At 52.8% G+C, this 15,504-nt stretch overlaps 1 protein-coding gene and 1 pseudogene across 6 annotated transcripts in view; one reads left to right on the plus strand and one right to left on the minus strand.

Moving 5' to 3' along the window:
- Window positions 1-3,018: 3,018 nt before the first annotated feature.
- Window positions 3,019-15,504, plus strand: part of FCHSD2 (FCH and double SH3 domains 2) — a 280,728-nt gene continuing 268,242 nt past the window's right edge. Inside the window, exon 1 of one of the 6 annotated variants that reach the window (XM_070274437.1) lies at window positions 3,019-3,121. In XM_070274437.1, the coding sequence (XP_070130538.1) occupies window positions 3,107-3,121 (15 nt within the window). In that variant the 5' untranslated portion in view covers window positions 3,019-3,106. Of the gene's footprint in view, window positions 3,122-14,917; window positions 15,352-15,504 lie in introns of those variants that run through there. The other 5 variants (XM_070274441.1, XM_023645793.2, XM_023645796.2 and 2 more) reach the window with 5 other exon arrangements.
- On the minus strand, window positions 7,073-7,173 carry LOC111774507 (U6 spliceosomal RNA; annotated as a pseudogene).

A 15,504-nucleotide genomic window follows, 5' to 3' on the forward strand; every position in this document is an offset into this window, starting at 1 on the left:
AGGGTTGCCTCCTTTCTATTCTATATCCCTAGGGCCCAGCATCTCATCTGGGCCAGAGAAAGCACCTGAAGAGCTAGTGGAAGGAATCAATGGGGATCGAGAGCCGGGGACACACATCTTCTCCCTGAGGCCCTGTAACGGCTCAGTATGTGAAGGAAGCAGATCAGCGGCCAGAGAAGCCAGAGCTTGCACACAACAGGCCTGAGCACTGGTCTCTGGAGAAAGGGAAGGCCAGCTGACCTTGGTGAAGTAAGAACCAGGGCTGGGACCACCTCTTTTGATTCACCCTCTGCCGGCCTCCCAGCCTCTTTGGCTCAGCCACGCCCAGGATTCCGGGCATGTCTGCCTCTGGCCTTCTAAAAATACCCTGGCTGCCCAACACCTCCCAGATGTCTGAAGGCTGAGTCTGTGATTTCCCTGCTGCTAATGGGTCAGCCCTGACATAGGCAGCAAGGGTGGTTCAAGCAGCTCAAGCCACTTCCTCTGTCTCCCACCAACCAGCCTACAGGAAGCTTGGCCCAGCCCTACCTCCCAACCTTTGCAAGGCAAGCAAGTGTAGAGGCCTGACTGCCTGAACCGAGGGACCTCGGAGATTGTTAGCTCCAGTCTCTGCTTGGGACATATGGGAGAGCTGAGGTCCAAGGACTTGCCCAGGGCAACAGGGACACTGATGTCCTCCCCACCCCACTCCCCAGCACTTTGTTCATGCCTGTTGCTGCCCCACTCCCCATATGCTGCCTGGAGGGGCCAGGTCTGTGAGACGGATCTGACTTGCCCACCCCAGCTGTAAGCTCCCCACAGCAGCGAAGGGGAGGATCCCCATGGTTCCCATGATGCTTGGAGGAGTGTCCAACCCAGAGTCTGTGCCAGTGAATGTAGTTTCGATTAAATGATATAGTGGCAGCTGGGGCTGTGCATGGAGCCCTGGGCTGGGGACAGAGCCTCTGATTCTAGTGCCTGGCCAACCACTGTGACGCTGTGTGTCCTCATAAATTGCCCTGGATGAGCTTCAGTTTAATGGGGGCTAGATGAGATGGTGTCCAAGGACCAAGCCAGCTCTGCTGTCTTAAAGCCATGAACAGATGCCCTGTTTGGTATTCCTTGTCCCTTCCTCCGGTCTTCTGTGTAGGGGGGGAATGGCATGTCCTGCTGGTTCCACCCAGCTCCAAGCTCTCAGCTTCTGCTCCTCCCTCTGTGCCACTGAACATCCTACCTCTGGTCCCAGCCCCCTGGGCCCAGCTCTTCCAGTGGTGCCACCCTCGGACTCCACTGCTGGGTGCCAGGGGTGAATGCACCCCCTATCTGCCTACTTACTAACCGTGTGACCTTAGGTGAGACATTGACCTCTTTTGGGCCTCAGTTTTATCACCACTCCAATGGAGATAATGAGACCTACCTTCCAGGAATGTTCGGAGGATCAAAGGGGATTCTGCATCTCAGATTTCAGGTCATAACTCTCCTCTTGCAGAAAGTCTTCCCTGACCCCCCAGAATAGCTCAAGTGCCTTGCTGGCTCTCCATTGCTGTCCTTCCCTCCCTCACACCATGTCCACACTGTGTGGTCATTATCTCTCTATGCATCTATCCCCCACCAGGCGGGGGGCGCCTCAAGGCCAGGAGTCCCCAGGGCCCAGGACAGAGTGTTCACAGATGAAGTGCATGGGAAGTTTGTTGACCAAGAAAGTGAGTAAATAAAGCCTGGGGGAAGGGCAAAGGGTTGTGCAGAAGTCCAGGAGTCTGATCTAGCAGGCACCTGCTTGACAGGGTGGGCTCGGAGGTCGGAGGATAGAGAACTGCTTGGAGCCGTTCCTCCACTTCTCCGTTTGGTAAATTCATCCTTCTAGGGGAGCATCTCTGTCCCTGAGAAACCTGGTCTCTCCCTCCTCGGGGCGCATGATGCACTCCACTGCAGCGTCTCTCTCCATGTCTGTCTCCCACCTCGGGTGGTGAGTTTCCTGAAGACAAGACCCTGTTGGATCTCATAGCACCAAGCCCTGGATGTGGTGTGAGTCCAATAAAGGTTGTGGAGAGAAAGGACAGATGAAGGAAATGACTTCTGACTCTGACTTGGGGTTGAACTGCCTAATCTTTAGTGCCCCTCCCAGCCTTGGGGATGATAAGTTACCTAAGTGAGAGAAGCAGAGGGGCAAGCTGTTGTCTTCCTTCCAGAGGCCTCCTCCAAGCATGTGTGGGTTACGTGTGAGCCAGTGAGGACTGACAAAGAGCAGTGAGGATATAGTGCCAAGCCCCACCTTTGAGCCTGGACTTTTCTCTCTGCTGAGGGAAGGCTGCAGAGACCAGACTCTAAGCATAAAAGGCTCCCGGATATCCCAGAGGCGTTCCTCAAGCCCTTGACCTGAGCCCGTTTATCTGTATTTTACACATTAGTTTTACGCCCTCGGCCATCTGGTTGTAAGCAGTTTAAAGGTTAATTGTCAGCCACGTTGGGGATGAGAAGTTGCTGTTGCAGGCAGGCGCTCACCAAGGCAGCAGGGAGAAGGGGCCCCTGATGGGCCAGGAAAAGGGAGGCAGAAAAACAAAACAATATTACACAGGCCAAAGCATGTAAGAGCAACACAGATTAGGACCATTTAGTTGAGGGTCAGGCTTCCCTACAAATAAATGCCCCTGGGTACATCACTGCATTTCTACTCTGGGAAAATCCCTTTTGGGGCCCCAGTCTCCCCATCTGTGAAATGAACAGGTTCCGTCATTGGCTCTGGGGGTTTATGATTCTGCAGGAGTTTCCTCATGCGAGGCCTTTCACTCCCCAACTATATAGGTCAAATGAGGTTTCATCAAGGTCAAGACTCCAATTTCCTGGGGTTTTGGGTTATCAGGCTTCCTGCCACAAATCCCAAAGGGTGGAGACTGTCATTACGGGGAGTCCACCACCAATCCTAGGCTAGGCCCCCCAAAGAGAAACAAAACTCTCCACGAGCTGGCACAGAGGCTGTGGCCCCCGGTCTGCTTGCTGCCTACGGAAGGGGTGAAAAGGAAGCCTGGCTCTGAGTGAAACGGAAGTGCCTGAGGTCTGACAGTTGCTCTCAGCGCTCGGCAGCCAGGAGGGAAGTAAAACTGTCTGGCAGCTTCCACCCCGAAAACCCATGGGACAGCTACAGGTGAGGGCTGGTGCAGGCCTGCTCTCTGGTCCAGAGCCCTGGCCCAGGCTGGGGTCGTCCCTGGAGAGTAGGCTGGCCCAAAGACTTGGGGGAGGGCAGAGAAAAAAGCCCCTCAGCTGGTTCATGACCTTGGGCAAATCTCTGTGCTTCTTTGGGCCCCGTTTCCCCACTTGCAAAAACTGAGTTTGGATTAAATTTATCCATACCATAAGGATTTCTGGAAAGGGGGGGATGGAGAGACAATTTGGTCACAAGGAGGCTAGCCTGTTATCCTGCTGGCAAGGGACCCATAGCCTGATGGGAGATAGTTACAGAATCATGGGATAATCATGACTATCAATGTATGCACAGGTGCTGAAAAATCTCGACAGATCTAATCCAGCCTGGGGGATCAGCAACAACTCCAGAGAAGGTTAAGTGACTTGCCCAAGGTCATGTAGCTAAAGAACAATCCAGCTGGGCTGGAGTCTTGGAAGGAAGAGCAGTTCAGAAAAAGATATAACTTAGTAGAAGTCTAGTCAGCTTAGTGCTGTCATCAAGATCTGAACAAGGTTATAGAGACCCAGAGGCAGGACGATTAATCCTGACCTGGGTGGGGAGGGAAAGTTTTACAGAAGCAGGGGTTTGGGGCTGAGGTTTGAAGGGTGAATATGAGTTTATCAGGCAGAGAAAAGGAGGAAAGGCTGAAGGCAGAGGGAATAGCATATTCAGAAGTGTGAAGTTGCTAAAAGAACTTGATGAGTTCTGGAAAAGTGCATATATATGTTGTGTTTGGAATAAAAGGCACCTACAATGGTGAGATTGAAGGAGAAGTTCAGAAAAGCCAGCTGGAGTCATGTGGTAAAGGGCCTTGAATGTCTTGTTAAGAAGTTGGGCTTAATTTGTAGGGCAGAGGCAGCCATGGAAGGGTCTTGAGCAGAGGAGAGCATGGTCAAAACAGCATATTAGAAGGTTTGCTCTGGCTGCTAGGAGGCAGAGGATAGGAGAGAGGGAGTAGGGGGAGAGGCAGGAATGACGGCAAGGAGGTGGTGACAGAAGATTGAAGGTACCAACGTCAGTATCAGGCCCGACCCCTGTCAAGAAATTGAAACTTTTCAGGAGCCTACAGAGGTGCGGCGGAAATGAGAACTGAAACCTGGGCCCTGCTATGCCTGTGGTCTGGGCAGGTGCGGTTAGGAAGGGAAGTGAAAGGGTTGGGGTGACTGGCAGCCCAACCCTGAGGGAGATGAGATAGCTTGTGAGGGAATGCGGGAGCCCTGTTCCAGGCTGAGGCAGGTTGAGAGGCCATGTCCTGAGGGATGACAAGGGGCAGCCTGCCGCTGACCACTGTGTGCCCCACCAAGTCCCTGCCCCTCTCTCCTGCCCTCGGGGATCCCACTTCCTTCTGCCAAGCCTTTGCTCAACTCTCTGCGAAGATATGCTTTCCCTCCCTCCCCTCTCTCCCTTTCCAGCTCTGGTTCCTGGCCAGGCCCTGCCCAGCCCTCCAGGTAGCCTGCTCTGAGCATTGCTGGTTCCTGGCTTCTCACCCTACTGCCCACCCTGCCCAAGCGGTGGTGTGACCATGCTCTGCCTTGAGGCATGTCTTGTTCTGTGGTCTTGGTTCCCCATGCCAGTCACTGTTACCTTGCTGCAGATGCCCCTGCCTCATCTGAGTCTTCCCACAAGAGTTCAGTAGGAGTGACAGTCAGAATCAGACCCTGGGGCCCCCAAAGAAGCCACACTGCACACATCTGTCCTAGAGCAGGTGCATGGGAGGGCTGTTCACTGGCCAGGCTGGTTGGTTCTTTGTTCTGGGGGAAAGTCTTGACCTGAGGGAGCTGAAGAGGCAGATCCAGGTGGAGGGTCCTGTAATAGTCAGGAGGCCAGCAGGAAGCAATCGCCTCTAATGGTTCAAATGAAGAGACATAATGAAAGGACTGCTGCACTGAAGTGTGCAGAGACTATGGCTGAAGGAGGGGCAGGAATCGCGTTACTGGAGCCCAGTGAGAGGTAGGGCTGCCTGGCAGGAATCGGATCAAGGAGAGAGTGGGGAAGGCACCGAAGCGTGGAGAGAGCAGAGGGAGAAATAGCCCAACCTCTCTCTTCTCACTTCCTCCAGTCTCCTGTTGTTTCTCATTGTCCAAACCCAAGTAGAAGCCAGTTGGCAAGGGGGCCTGATGACGCAGCCCACTGGGGCAAGCCTCCTGAGGTCCAGTGCATGGCCGAGGGTCTGGCTGGGAGTACAAATGGGGATTAACCATCTCTAGGTATGCCTGAAAGAACTGTCACCTAGATGGAATATCTGCATGATACCTATGGCCTTAGTCATTTCTCTGTGATGAGTGCTGAGTTAGAGGTTTTTCTAGCTGCCGCAGAGAGCAAAGACCAAGCTTCACTTGTACATTCATTTTGCTACCATCTAGAAAGCACTGTCTGGTCTTGATGGTTACAGAACTAGAGAATGACAGAGCCACGTGGGCCTCAAGGGTAATCACCCCAACATGTACACTGACTGAGGCCCAGAGAGAGTGAGAACTGGGCCCAGGGTCACAGAGCCAGCGTGAGATGACATTGGAGAGGTATGTAGTATCCAGTGTATGCAGTTAAAGCCAAATAGCTAGAAAGCAGCAGGGGCAAAATTCAGCCGGTCAGTCTAACTTAGAACTAGACCCAAGCCCCAGGCTGAGTGCCCAGTGTGTGGGGAGGAAATACATAGGCACTGGAGTTAGTGTGACCCAGCCCAAGGAGCCTTGTCCTTCAGACCTGTCCATCCTCTCGTTTATGGCCTGTGTACTCACAAGCCTGCCCTGGGAGGAGCAGCAGTGAGGTCACAGGCCCAGTGCAGAGTGTGAGGACAGAGGGCTGAAAACAAACAGATGACAGGCCTATATAGGTCCTCAGGTACACCCTCCCTTAGGATGCTGTCCTGGGCCTTCTAGTCTGTGACCTGGCAGCCCACAGTGAATGTTCCATTGCTAGGAAACCTCTGGGACTTCAGACCTTCAGACCCATCCAACTAGCTTGCCTGCTGGGTGCCATGCCTTGTTCTAGGTGCTGGGGATACAGTGACAAACAAGATCTCTTCCCAGAGATCTACGGGGATGAGATAGGCGGTACATATGCCTATTACAGAAGGTGATAAACACCGTAAAGGAGCATCACTTTCTAAAATTTAGACCAGACATCAAGGGGGACACCCAGGCCACAGTCTACCTTTATAGGCTCCTTTCCCAGGGTTCACTACTCAGACTGTTCCAAACACGGCCCAGGCCCAACCAGCCTGCGGTTTTTGCTCTCATTCTCCCTCTCCTGGGAATGTCCACCTCCTATGCATCAAGGCCCATGTCCAGTGAGCCTTCTGGGGTCCCCTCTTTTAGACAGAGGCAGCCTCTCTGACGAGGAACTCCCACAGCACGTTGATTCTCTGCTTTAGAGTTTCTTAGTCAGGCTCAAATGATAGTGAGGGAATTCTAGATCTTGTCTCTCCATCTATATGGAGAACTCCTGTTAATTCAATTTTCCATTCTCCCCTCCCTGACCACTATAGGTGCAGTAACCATTTGCTCAATTAAACTGTGGTAGCTCAGTTCTCGAGAGGAGGGGCTGGGAGAGTCCAGAAACTATGATAGAGTGGTTAACTCTATCTGGACACTGGAGTAGGACCATCTGGGTTCAGATCCTCCTTCTCACTAATTGTGTGATCACAGGCAAGTTACTTAATCTTGTTGAGCCTCAGTTTCCCCATCCTTAAAGTCAGGATAATTGAGTGTTGTGAGAATCAATTGGTTAACACCATCAAATTCCTCAGAGCTGTGCCTGGTCTTCCATAAGCATGCAAGACATGTTAGCTATTATTATTATAGCTATTCTTAGGAGCCAGCTGGGTGTGCTTGTAAACAACTCCTTACACCCAAGCAAAACTGGTGCAGATACACATACCGGCTCAACACACAGCCACACTTAGAGGTAGGGCAGGGTGGGGAACGTGACCCCATTTTATGTGTCATCCTTGCACAGGGGCCACACTAATCTTTTCTATCATTCCAATTTTAGTATATGTGATGCTGAAGCAAGCATAATTTTGGGGTTTTTTTTGAGGAAGATTAGCCCTGAGCTAACATTTGCCACCAGCCCTCCTCTTTTTTTGCTGAAGAAGATTGGCCCTGAGCTAACATCTGTGCTCAGCTTCCTCTACTTTATATGTGGGACACCAGCCACAGCATGGCTTGACAAGCGGTGCGTAGGTCCGCACTCAGGATCTGAACCAGTGAACTGGGGGTCAACGAAGCAGAACATGTGAACTTAACTGCTGTGCCACCAGGCCAGCTCCATACTCCATTTTAGAGATGGGCAGAGGTTCAGAGAAGGCAGGGGCATTCATTCATTTAACAAATATTTTGGAGGCAATTTCCACGTGTCAGGCACTGCCTCTTTCCCAACACCACACTTACTGAATCCTCAGGGTGGGGCTGAGGGCCCTGTGTTTTAAACAAGGACCCCTAGGTGATTCTCAGCTCAGGCAAATCTGGGAAAATGCCTGGATTCTAGAATACTAGGGCAAGCATCTTGCCATTCCAAGTTTGGACCTGGGTTTTATGGGAGATAGCATCTTCTGGTAGCAGATTTGCATAGTAGTTAGCAGCACAGACCCTGGAGCCTCATTAATTGGGTACAAATCTCAGTTTGCCATTTCTTGGCTTCCTGACCTTAGGATAAAATGGGGCTAATAATAGTAACCACCTCAAAGTTGTTGTGAGAATTAATTATTTCTGTGCAGTGCTGACACACAGTAACTATTATAAAGTATGAGCTATTATCATTACTGTGCCCAGTGTAGACAAGCATCAGAGAGAAGGCGGGGGTGGTGGATTTGATGCGTCTTACCCAGCATTGGCTCCGCCCACAGCGTTGGCGTTGTCTGTCTCTTCGGGGAGACTTACCACCTGCTCCCTTCCGCAGGAAGAGATTTCCTGAGCCAGGGAATTCCCTCCCACAGCAACTGACAGCAGCTCCCAGTATTCCGATGCCACGCGCTCTGCCCACAGCAGCATGGCGAGAATTAGATTACATATTGGGGCCATGCTGGACTGGGAACACAGGCTGATTTAGGTGTGGGAGGGGTCCGTTGAGGAGAGCTGCAAATGAGAAGGGGAGGGGGAGTGCAGGTCCTGGGCAAGCTCCTCTCCACACACTGGGCCACCATCCACGGAAGGTGGTGCTCAGCTCACCCAGACCACAGGACATGGGTATGTGGATGTGCTGCAGACAGGTGAAGGCCGGGTGCCCAGGGAGTAGAGTCAGGATGCCAGGGCATCTGCCAGCCCTCCAGGACACTCATTTTGGCCTGCTGCCCTCCAGCAGGGAGCAAGCAAGTGTGTTTTGTTTTGGCATCAACTGGGCAGGCTGTGGGAAAATAGGCAGCAGGCTTCCTAAGCTGAGAGGGCCTGCTCCATTCACAGGCCAGCGCACAGTGGTGACAGAGCAGCCACCTCCCCAGCCTGCTGTCCCTCCCCTACAACTCCATCTCCCTCCCCTGGTCCCTGCCTCACCCCCATCCCTCAGCTCAGCCTGGAGGGGCCTCTCCGTGGAAGGAGCTCACAATTGGGTAGTATCCCATGCCTTCCAGGCTGGGCTTTGGACAAACTCTCTGATGGAAGCCCCGGTGTTACAGATGAGGAAATGAAGTCTGAAGAAGAGCAGGTACTTCCCAAGTCCTCACGCTGAGTCAGGGGCAAAAACCAGGACTGTTGTTGGGCTCAACCTCCTCCCACGGGAATTCCTCTTTTTTGTGTGTTTCATTATTATTTTTTTAATTTACAAACAAAACCAGAACAAAATGAAGGGAAACTGAAGGAAACACATGCCCAAAGGAAACTCACATTTGTGGGCCAGCACAGTTGCAGGTATGTGTATAAACATTCCCACTTCATTCCCACCACAATCCTGCGAAAAATCATTATTCCCCTTTTATGGACTCGGGAACTTGTTGAAAAGAGATTTCAGGACTCAGTCAAGAACCCAAAGCTAGGCAGAGGAGGAATTGGACATCTAATCCAGGTTTGCCTGATCCCAGACCCCCTCCACCCAAACTTGACTGTTTTACCCATCCGTCTGGGCCTAGTTTCACGGAGTTGTAACCACAGTGCAGCTCCCAGTGGGAGAGGCCTTGGCAGGTCCCACACAGGCAAGTCACTCAGCCTCCCCTGATGCATCCCAGGATGGGCAGCCACTTGTTTATATAGCTCCTCAGCCCTTTACAGATCACGTACCTGTGATTTCACTTAACCTGTACCGCCCTCCCAGGAAGAAGACAGGACAGAATTTGTGATGTGCCAAAGGTCACACTCAGCAAGTGCCAGGCAAAGATAGGCCTAGAACCTTGATCTCCCGCCTCCTGATGTCAAAGCCATGTGACTGCCAGCTCCTACTATAGCCCGGGGACTGGCTATCCCCTCACCCTCGCTCCAAGTTGTAACACTCCCTGGCAGGGGTACTGGCTGACCAGATAATTCCCTGACCCAGTGTCTGCCTCTCAGAGACTCACCTCTGGCCTTAGACCCCTGCTACCACAGGCGGAATCTGGATCCCTATGACTCCCGTGGCCCAGCACATTCTGGACTCACTGTTGTGACCTTTGGTCTATGTGTTGAGATCAGGAGCTCCTGGCGTGGAGGGCCTGGGCCTCACCCCAGAGACCTGCGTGCAACTGAGCTCAGAATAAGGGGCTTCTTGAGTGACGCTGGATGGAATCCACAGTCACAAACTGGATCCTAGGGAGAGCCCTTGCCTCTTCTGGTAGCCACTGATCGTCCTCAGTCCAGCAGGCTGTGATTCTCTGTCTTGAGAGCGGATTTGTGGGGGAGACAGGCACATTCCTACACGAGACTGACCAGAGGGCTGTGCTGAGGGGACCAGCTCAGGCAGGAGCGAAAGCCAGTATGTGTTTACAGGGTGGAGGAGGAGGGGGAGAGGTGACCGGGGTAGAAGGGAGGTGAATGGGGGTGGGGTCCACAGACTGCAATATCTACAGCAGCATCCCTAGCTAGGTTTGCTGGGGCTCAGGCAAGGAAGAGCTGGCGTCTGGATGGGCTAACAGGTACTCCTGAGCAGCCTGTACCAATGTGAGTAGAGATAATGACAGAGCAGGAAAGGGAGCAGAGCGGGCTGTGAACCCCAGCAGCAGCAAGGGTAGGGAAGTGCCTTGGTGCAGTATGGGCAGATGGGATGGTGGCCACCTTCTCTGCAAAGGGCCTTGGATGGAGTGCCAAGCTGTCCTAGGTGCCCACTCTGGACTAGGGTGGGGTGAGGGTGGGGTGCTGTTCACATTCTAACCATGCTCAAGGGCTGCTGCACACTTTGCCTCTCTGGAGTTTCTCCTGGGAGCCCTATGGAATATTGGAATAGCTTATCTTCCAATGCCCACTCATACACCTGCTCCAGGCCAGCTTTCAACCCTGGTTCTGACTTAAACTTAACACAATATTTCTTCTGGGAGACTGCACAGCCAATGCACACTGGAGGAAGAGTACAGCTTCAGAGCCAGAGGGAGCCAGGCTTGGCTCTCCTGTCCTAGCTGTGTGACCTTGGGCAGGTCATTTCATTTCTAAGCTCAGTCTGTGAAGTTTGTGAAATGGGGTCATATATATCATGAAGGGTTGTTGTGAGGGTTAGAAACAATGTAAATAACCTGCTTAGTTCAATGCCTGAAATATGGAAGAGGCAAAATAAATAGTAGCTTAATATTAATTCCTTCCCAGGGTGAGAATCCCACCTGCGGCCTCCATGATGGAAGGGAGCCAGCACCTGCTTGCACAACCCTAGGGATGGAGGAGCTCATCCCCTCTAGGGGCTGCTCTGCCTGGAAAAACTCCTTCCTTAGATGCAGCTGAGACCTGTCCCAGTTCTGTCTCTGGGGCCACAGTGCATGCTGCTCTGCAGTCACGGGAGAGCTCTGTGGCATTTCCCTCAAAGAATCTGAAGAGATCTTACTGGGGATGCAGTGCTTGCCTGCATTGCAGAAGCAAGGCTCTAGAAGTTCCCAGCCTAGTTCAAAGACGTGCATTTTTTTTTTTTTTTTTACTTTTTATTAAGATTATGATAGTTTACAACCTTGTGAAGTTTCAGTTGTACATTATTGTCAGTCATGTTGTAGGTGCACCACTTCACCCTTTGTGTGCACCCTCCCTTTCCCCTGGTAACTACTAATCTGTTCTCTTTGTCTACATGTTTAACTTCCACCTATGAGTGGAGTCATACAGAGTTCGTCTTTCTCTATCTGGCTTATTTCACTTAACATAATACCCTCAAGGTCCATCCACGTTTTTGTGAATGGGACGATTTTATCCTTTTTTATGGCTGAGTAGTATTCCATTGTGTATATATACACCATATCTTCTTTATCCAATCATCAGCTGATGGGCACTTAGGTTGCTTCCATGTCTTGGCTATTGTAAATAACGCTGCAATGAACATAGGGGTGCATGGGACTTCTGGAATTGCTGATTTCAAGTTCTTTCGATAGATACCCAGTAGTGGGATGGCTGGGTCATATGGTATTTCTATTTTTAATTTTTTGAGAAATCTCCATACTGTTTTACATAGCAGCTGCACCAGTTTGCATTCCCACCAACAGTGTATGAGGGTTCCTTTTTCTCCACAATCTCTCCAACATTTGTCACTTTTTGTTTTGGTTATTTTTGCTATTCTAACAGGTGTAAGGTGAAATCTTAATGTAGTTTCGATTTGCATTTCCCTGATGATTAGTGATGATGAGCATCTTTTCATGTGTCTATTGGCCACCCGTACATCTTCTTTGGAGAAATGTCTGTTCATGTCTCCTGCCCATTTTTTTGATCGGGTTGTTTGATTCTTTGTTGTTGAGTTGTGTGAGTAACCAAAGGTGTACATTTTAAGTCAGGCTTACATAAGTCACAGAAATCCCTTTCCCAATCCCTGTGGAGTTTGGGACATATGGATTGCGTCCTCCTGAGTCTGCTCTTTTCCTGGGTGAACTCTTCCAATTGCTTCAAACATTCTTCATAGAGGCAAATGGGAGAACTGGTTCTGGTCCCAAATTTATCACCTCAGGACAAGTCACTTATCTTCTCTGAGCCCCCATTTCCTCATCTGTAAAATGAAGAAAATAATACTCCCTCACAGGATTATGGTGAAGATTAAGTCAGAAAAGTAATATGAAAGTTTGGGGTTTGGAAAAGCACTTAGTAAATATTAAACACATTTTTTTTTAAAAAAACCACATTTTTGAAAAAGCAGTTAGCCAGTAAGCACATCTGGTGTTGCCCCTTAGCTTTTTATAACACCGCCAAAGAAAATCACTCCAGAAAATCAATGCCATTCCTGCTTTCAGAATAATGGCAAAACAGGTGGAAGATGCCCTCCTAAACCCATGAAATAAAGTCCCAGGGTCTGACTTCATCTCTGAAGAGTCTACTAAGTTCCAGGCTCGCTCACTTACCTTATTCTGCAGTTGAAGACCAAGGCCCAGAGAAGTCCCAGCAGATCAACAGTAGAGGCTGGATCCCCTCTCCCAACACCCAGCACCTTTATACCCCAAGCGAACACTTCCAGAGGGAAGATAATCTCTGGGCCAGACTAGTCGCACCCAGGACTAAGATTCAGCAAATCTTTGTTAAGCATCTTCAATGTGCAGGACACCGCCTCTAGGCAACCACGGTGTTATCCCTCCCCCAGTAGCCCAGTGTCATTCATGGAATGGTTGATCTGGAACTCAGCCTTGGTGAAGCCCTCAGCTGATTCTGCCTTGCTCACTCCTGTATCCCTAGTGTCTGGCACAAGGCTTGGCACAAAGCAGGACCTTAGCAAATATTTTTTCAGATGACTGATGAATCAGTGAGCATTTATTGAGCACTGCCTATGGTGCCAGGCCTTGTGCTAGGAGAAATTCTATTTAACACAACAAGTCTGCAAGGCTGGTATTATAGCCCCATTTTACAAGAAAGGAAATAAAAGCTGAAAGAGGTGAACTGACCGGCTCAAGGCCTCACAATGAATTGGTAGTGGAGCTGAGACTGGATGGAGCCCAGCCTGGCTACCTCCCGTCTGAGCTCTAGCTGCTGGCCCACAGCTGTCAGGGAGTTGGGCCTCAACTCCCCTGTACCCTTGCCCCAGGCCTTCTCTGAAAGTAACTGTGGACTCTGGTGAGGGCTGACTTTTGAATGGCTTCAAGGAAATCAGAAATAGCAAGCCTGGCCTCCTGGTTCACACACAGCTCTAGATTAATCTGATTGAAGCATACCTCCGATTCTATCACCTTCCTGTACAAGAATCTAGGCTAACTCAATGTAAACAACCTGGGTTCAAGTTCAATCTTCCCAGTTTCTGGCCATGGTGGCCTTGTGCTAGTTACTTGGGTCTTTCCAGGCCTCACTCATTTTCCTGTTTTGCCTGACCGCACTTGCCAGAACAGGTGTCTGGGACCCCAAGGTCTGATAAAACTGTGGGGAGATCGAGTTCACCCTCCATACAGCTCTGTGGGTTCCGAAGAAGTATTTTCATTTTTCCAAGGACTCCAAGGGAGGCTCCAAGGGAGGCTGATACTCGCGCCGCCCCCCCTCCCCCTCTACCCCGCAACGGTCTGGATAGCGCAGGAACGTGGTGAGGGAGGCTGCCTGGATGAGCATCCTTATTGGCAGATGAGGAAGCCCGAGCTCACCCAGCTAGTCAGGGGCGGGCAGAGCAGACTGGCACCCAGGGGTCCTGACTCCCAGACAAGGGCTTCCTCCATTGTTGTGCTGCCTCCTCTACTTTTCCTTATGGTAATCATCTGCACCTGTTTCTTTATAACGCATAGAACACTTTGTGACCCAGAGATTCTAGTCCTGTTGTGTGACCTTCAGAATGTCTCCACTCTTCTATGGGCACTTGCCTCCTCATCTGTGAAATGCGGGCTCTGGCCTCAAGGATCTCACGGTTCCCTTCCAGCAGTCCGTGCTCTTCGACTTGAATGCCCTGTAGCAGAGAGCCGTTTTTTTTCTTTGAAGGACAACTAGACCCCGCCCCAGTCCCTGCAACAGTCAGGCACCTGCGGCCGGCTGCGAAAGGACTTGTCCATGCTCGCCCCCCTCTATGCATGTCTGTCTGGCCGGCTCATGCGCTCATGAGAGAGGGGTGTTGGAGGACAGAGAAGAAGCAAAAACCGGAACTCTCCTACTGCCATAGGCATGCTGCCCCCCTCCCCATTGAGAAACTTGTCTTCGATCGTCGCCCCCCCCACACACACACACACACACGCACGCACGCACGCACTCGAACATTACAGCTGCAAAAGCCGGCAGGAGGCGTGGGCGGCTTGTGCGCGTGCGTCGGCGCAGAGCCCTGTCCCGCCCACGTGCGCGTCCCCGACGGGAGGCGCGCGCCGCAGCAGGCGGGCGGGAAAGCGCGCGGGAAGCCCCCGGCTGGCTCTCCGTGTGGGGGAGGGAGGACAGGAGGCGTTTGGAACGTGCCACTCTCGGAGAGAACGGGGGGATCTTGGTGCTCCGCTGGCGTTTCTACCCCTCCCATTTGCCGACCGATCCGTTAGTTCCCCCCGCCCCGCGCCGGGATCCGGAGCCCCGCGCCGCGGCCGTGCTCCCTCCCGCTGCCTGGCTCGGCCCCTGGAACCCGGCTCGGGTCTGAGCTGTGCCTTCCGCCGCCGGAGCGGGGCGCTGCGCCGCGCGGTAGGGCCGGAAATTCCCGCGGCCTGAGCTGAGGGGCCGAAGCGGAGAGCGCGGCGCCGCCTTCCTCCTCCGGGGGCCGAGCGGGGGCGTTGGGCCCAGCGAGGGCCGGGCTGCCTGGGTCGGGGGCGGGGGGGCCGCGTCTGCGAGGAGCCGCGGAGCCCGCGGCTGCGGCGGCGGCGGCGGGGAGCCGGACGACGCGGCTGCTCCTCGCGAGCCACTCGGCTAGCGCGGAGACCCTGCGCCCCCGCTCCCGGGCCCCCGCCCCCTCGCGGGCTCCGCCTCCTTCCCTCACACACCCCCCGGGCCGCCCGAGCCCCAGGCCTTCCCGGCGCTCCGCCTCCTTCTCTTCACACTCGCCCTCCGACCCGGGTCCTCCTGCCGCCCGCCGGCCTTGCTCCCTCGGGGGCGAGTCCTCGTTCCCAGGCTCTCCTTTCACACACGCCCGCTCGCTGGGCCGCCCGCTCCTCTCGGCCCTCCTCCTCCTCGTCCTAGCTCAAGCCGCCGTCGGGGCAGGATTGATGTTCCTTCAGCATCATGCAGCCGCCGCCGAGGAAGGTGAGGGTGTAGCTGGGGGGGCCTTGGGGTTTTGGGGGGGTGCATACAAGGAACGCGGCCGGGGCGACCGCCGCGCCCCTTCTCCTTTTCCGCAAGGGGCCGTGACTGCTGTCGCCTCGCGCTTGTCACTGAGTTGCCGCTGGCTCCAGGCGG

Source organism: Equus caballus, chromosome 7 (assembly GCF_041296265.1).
Source record: "Equus caballus isolate H_3958 breed thoroughbred chromosome 7, TB-T2T, whole genome shotgun sequence".
Classification (NCBI taxonomy): domain Eukaryota; kingdom Metazoa; phylum Chordata; class Mammalia; order Perissodactyla; family Equidae; genus Equus; species Equus caballus.